This window comes from Nanorana parkeri, unplaced genomic scaffold, assembly GCF_000935625.1.
Source record: "Nanorana parkeri isolate BGI_ZX_2015 unplaced genomic scaffold, ASM93562v1 scaffold3321, whole genome shotgun sequence".
In the NCBI taxonomy this organism is placed as follows: Eukaryota; Metazoa; Chordata; class Amphibia; order Anura; family Dicroglossidae; genus Nanorana; species Nanorana parkeri.
In genome coordinates this window covers 22,958-24,719 of record NW_017309589.1, presented here as the reverse complement: position 1 = coordinate 24,719, position 1,762 = coordinate 22,958, and the positions used below count along the sequence as shown (strand labels likewise).

At 54.0% G+C, this 1,762-nt stretch overlaps 1 protein-coding gene across 1 annotated transcript in view; it reads left to right on the top strand.

The window, feature by feature from the left end:
• Positions 1–439, top strand: part of POPDC2 (popeye domain containing 2) — a 6,818-nt gene extending 6,379 nt beyond the window's left edge. Inside the window, exon 3 of the mRNA XM_018574883.1 lies at positions 305–439. Coding sequence (XP_018430385.1) covers positions 305–439 — 135 coding nt within the window. The remainder of the gene's footprint in view (positions 1–304) is intronic.
• Positions 440–1,762: the final 1,323 nt, after the last annotated feature.

Below are 1,762 nucleotides of genomic sequence, written 5' to 3'. Positions count from 1 at the left end.
CCCCCTCCCCCCATAGTTTTATTACCTGTTGATCCCGCCAGTAGAGCCGCTATTTTTCCACTTCCTGTATCAGGGTGACAACGCTGTTCACTCTGTAGCCATATTTGTTCAGGTGTCATCCAGGGGGGGTCACCGCCTACTTCTTGCATCGGGATGCCGGCACAGCTCCTGGCTGTGTTCACAAATTTCTGCTGCAGCCTCCCGCCTTGTGACTGGATACAATGTTGCAGTCTTATCACGGGAGGGGGAGGGGGAATTGATACAAAGTAATATTTTTATTTGTAACAATGTTCCCGTCTCTCAGGTCACGCTGACGGCGGAGACGGACAGCACGTACATCAGCTGGCCCCGGAAGAAGCTCTACCTTCTCCTGGCCAAAGAGAAGTACATCGGCCGCCTCTTCTCCGCGCTCCTCGGCTTTGCATCATGGGATTGGTAGTTTCACCACAGCTGGAGGGCCGGAGTTTGGCTACCCCTGCTTTAGCTTGACAGTCCCGTCCAGGATGACATAAGAATGTTTGCGTCACTTACCTGGATGAGAGAATGACCGCGTGAGGAGGCTTCCCTTGCACCTCGTGTCCTGAGGCCTCTGGAAGTGAAGACAGAGACCTGGCGGACAGCCAGGGGTGTATCTACTGCAAGGCAAACTAGGCATTTGCCTAGGGCGGCACTTTCCAGGGGGGCGCCGCAAAATGCTGTCCCCCCAAACCAGTTAGGTGAGAGAGAAAAAATTAATTATATTATATATTATTCATAAATGACTGCCAGTACCCCTGGACCCGGTGCTTCTTTCACTGGGTTGGGATCAACGTGTCCACCTATGCCGCCTACTCCTACATGTATGCTGCAGCTCCTTCCTCTTCCTGGTCAATGTGCTGTGCAATGTATTGGTGTGTGTGACCTTCGTCCAGATGCACTGGCAGTTCGGACCTCCATATTAAGGGCCCATCATATTAAGGAAGAAGATCGGTGTTGCAGCTGCAGAACTAGGGAGCCCATCAAGCCAGGAATGGAGAAGGCGGCCATTGCAAAGGTAGAACTAGAGCGTCCCGCTACGTTGATAGCGCAACCTGTCAGAATCTAGATACGCCGTGCGCGCTGTATCCCACAGCTGACAGGTTATGCAAAATGTCTTAAACAGGAAGGGGCGGGACTACTTTAGATTAGGGATGGGGGGTGCTCGGGTTTCGTATTGCCTAGGGCAGCACAAAATCAAGATACACCACTGCGGACAGCGAGTGGCACGGGTGCCGGTGGTGTTGAAACCGTGCGAGCAGAAGGTTGCTTCTGTAGCTGAGCAGGGGTGATCCGGAAATCAGGGTCAAAGCAAGCCGAGGTCAAACCAGGAGAGCGTAGACGGTACAGAGGGATCAGAGACAAGTCCAGTATTCAGTCCGAGGTCAGTGGCAGGCAGCAAGCAAGAGTAGTCCGGGCAATCCAGGGGACAGGCAGATCACAGGAAGAGGTCATCGCAGGACACAGAAGCACGGGGAGGCGGGCTGGAGACGATCCAGCAATCTGTACGTGTGCAGGCCGGGTTTAAAGGAGAACTATGGGGTCAGGGCTTTCCCCCATAGTTCTCCTTAGGGTAACGGGAGGACACAAACTAGCGTCCTCCCGTCACCCTAAGCTCAGTATATAGGGAGCTACAGCTCGCGGTATACTGAGACGCCGCAGCCGGAGCGGATCCCGACATAGATGTCTGGATTCATCCAGCTCCGTGAGTGACAGCTGGCTCTGCCTATCTAGAGGCAGAGCCAGC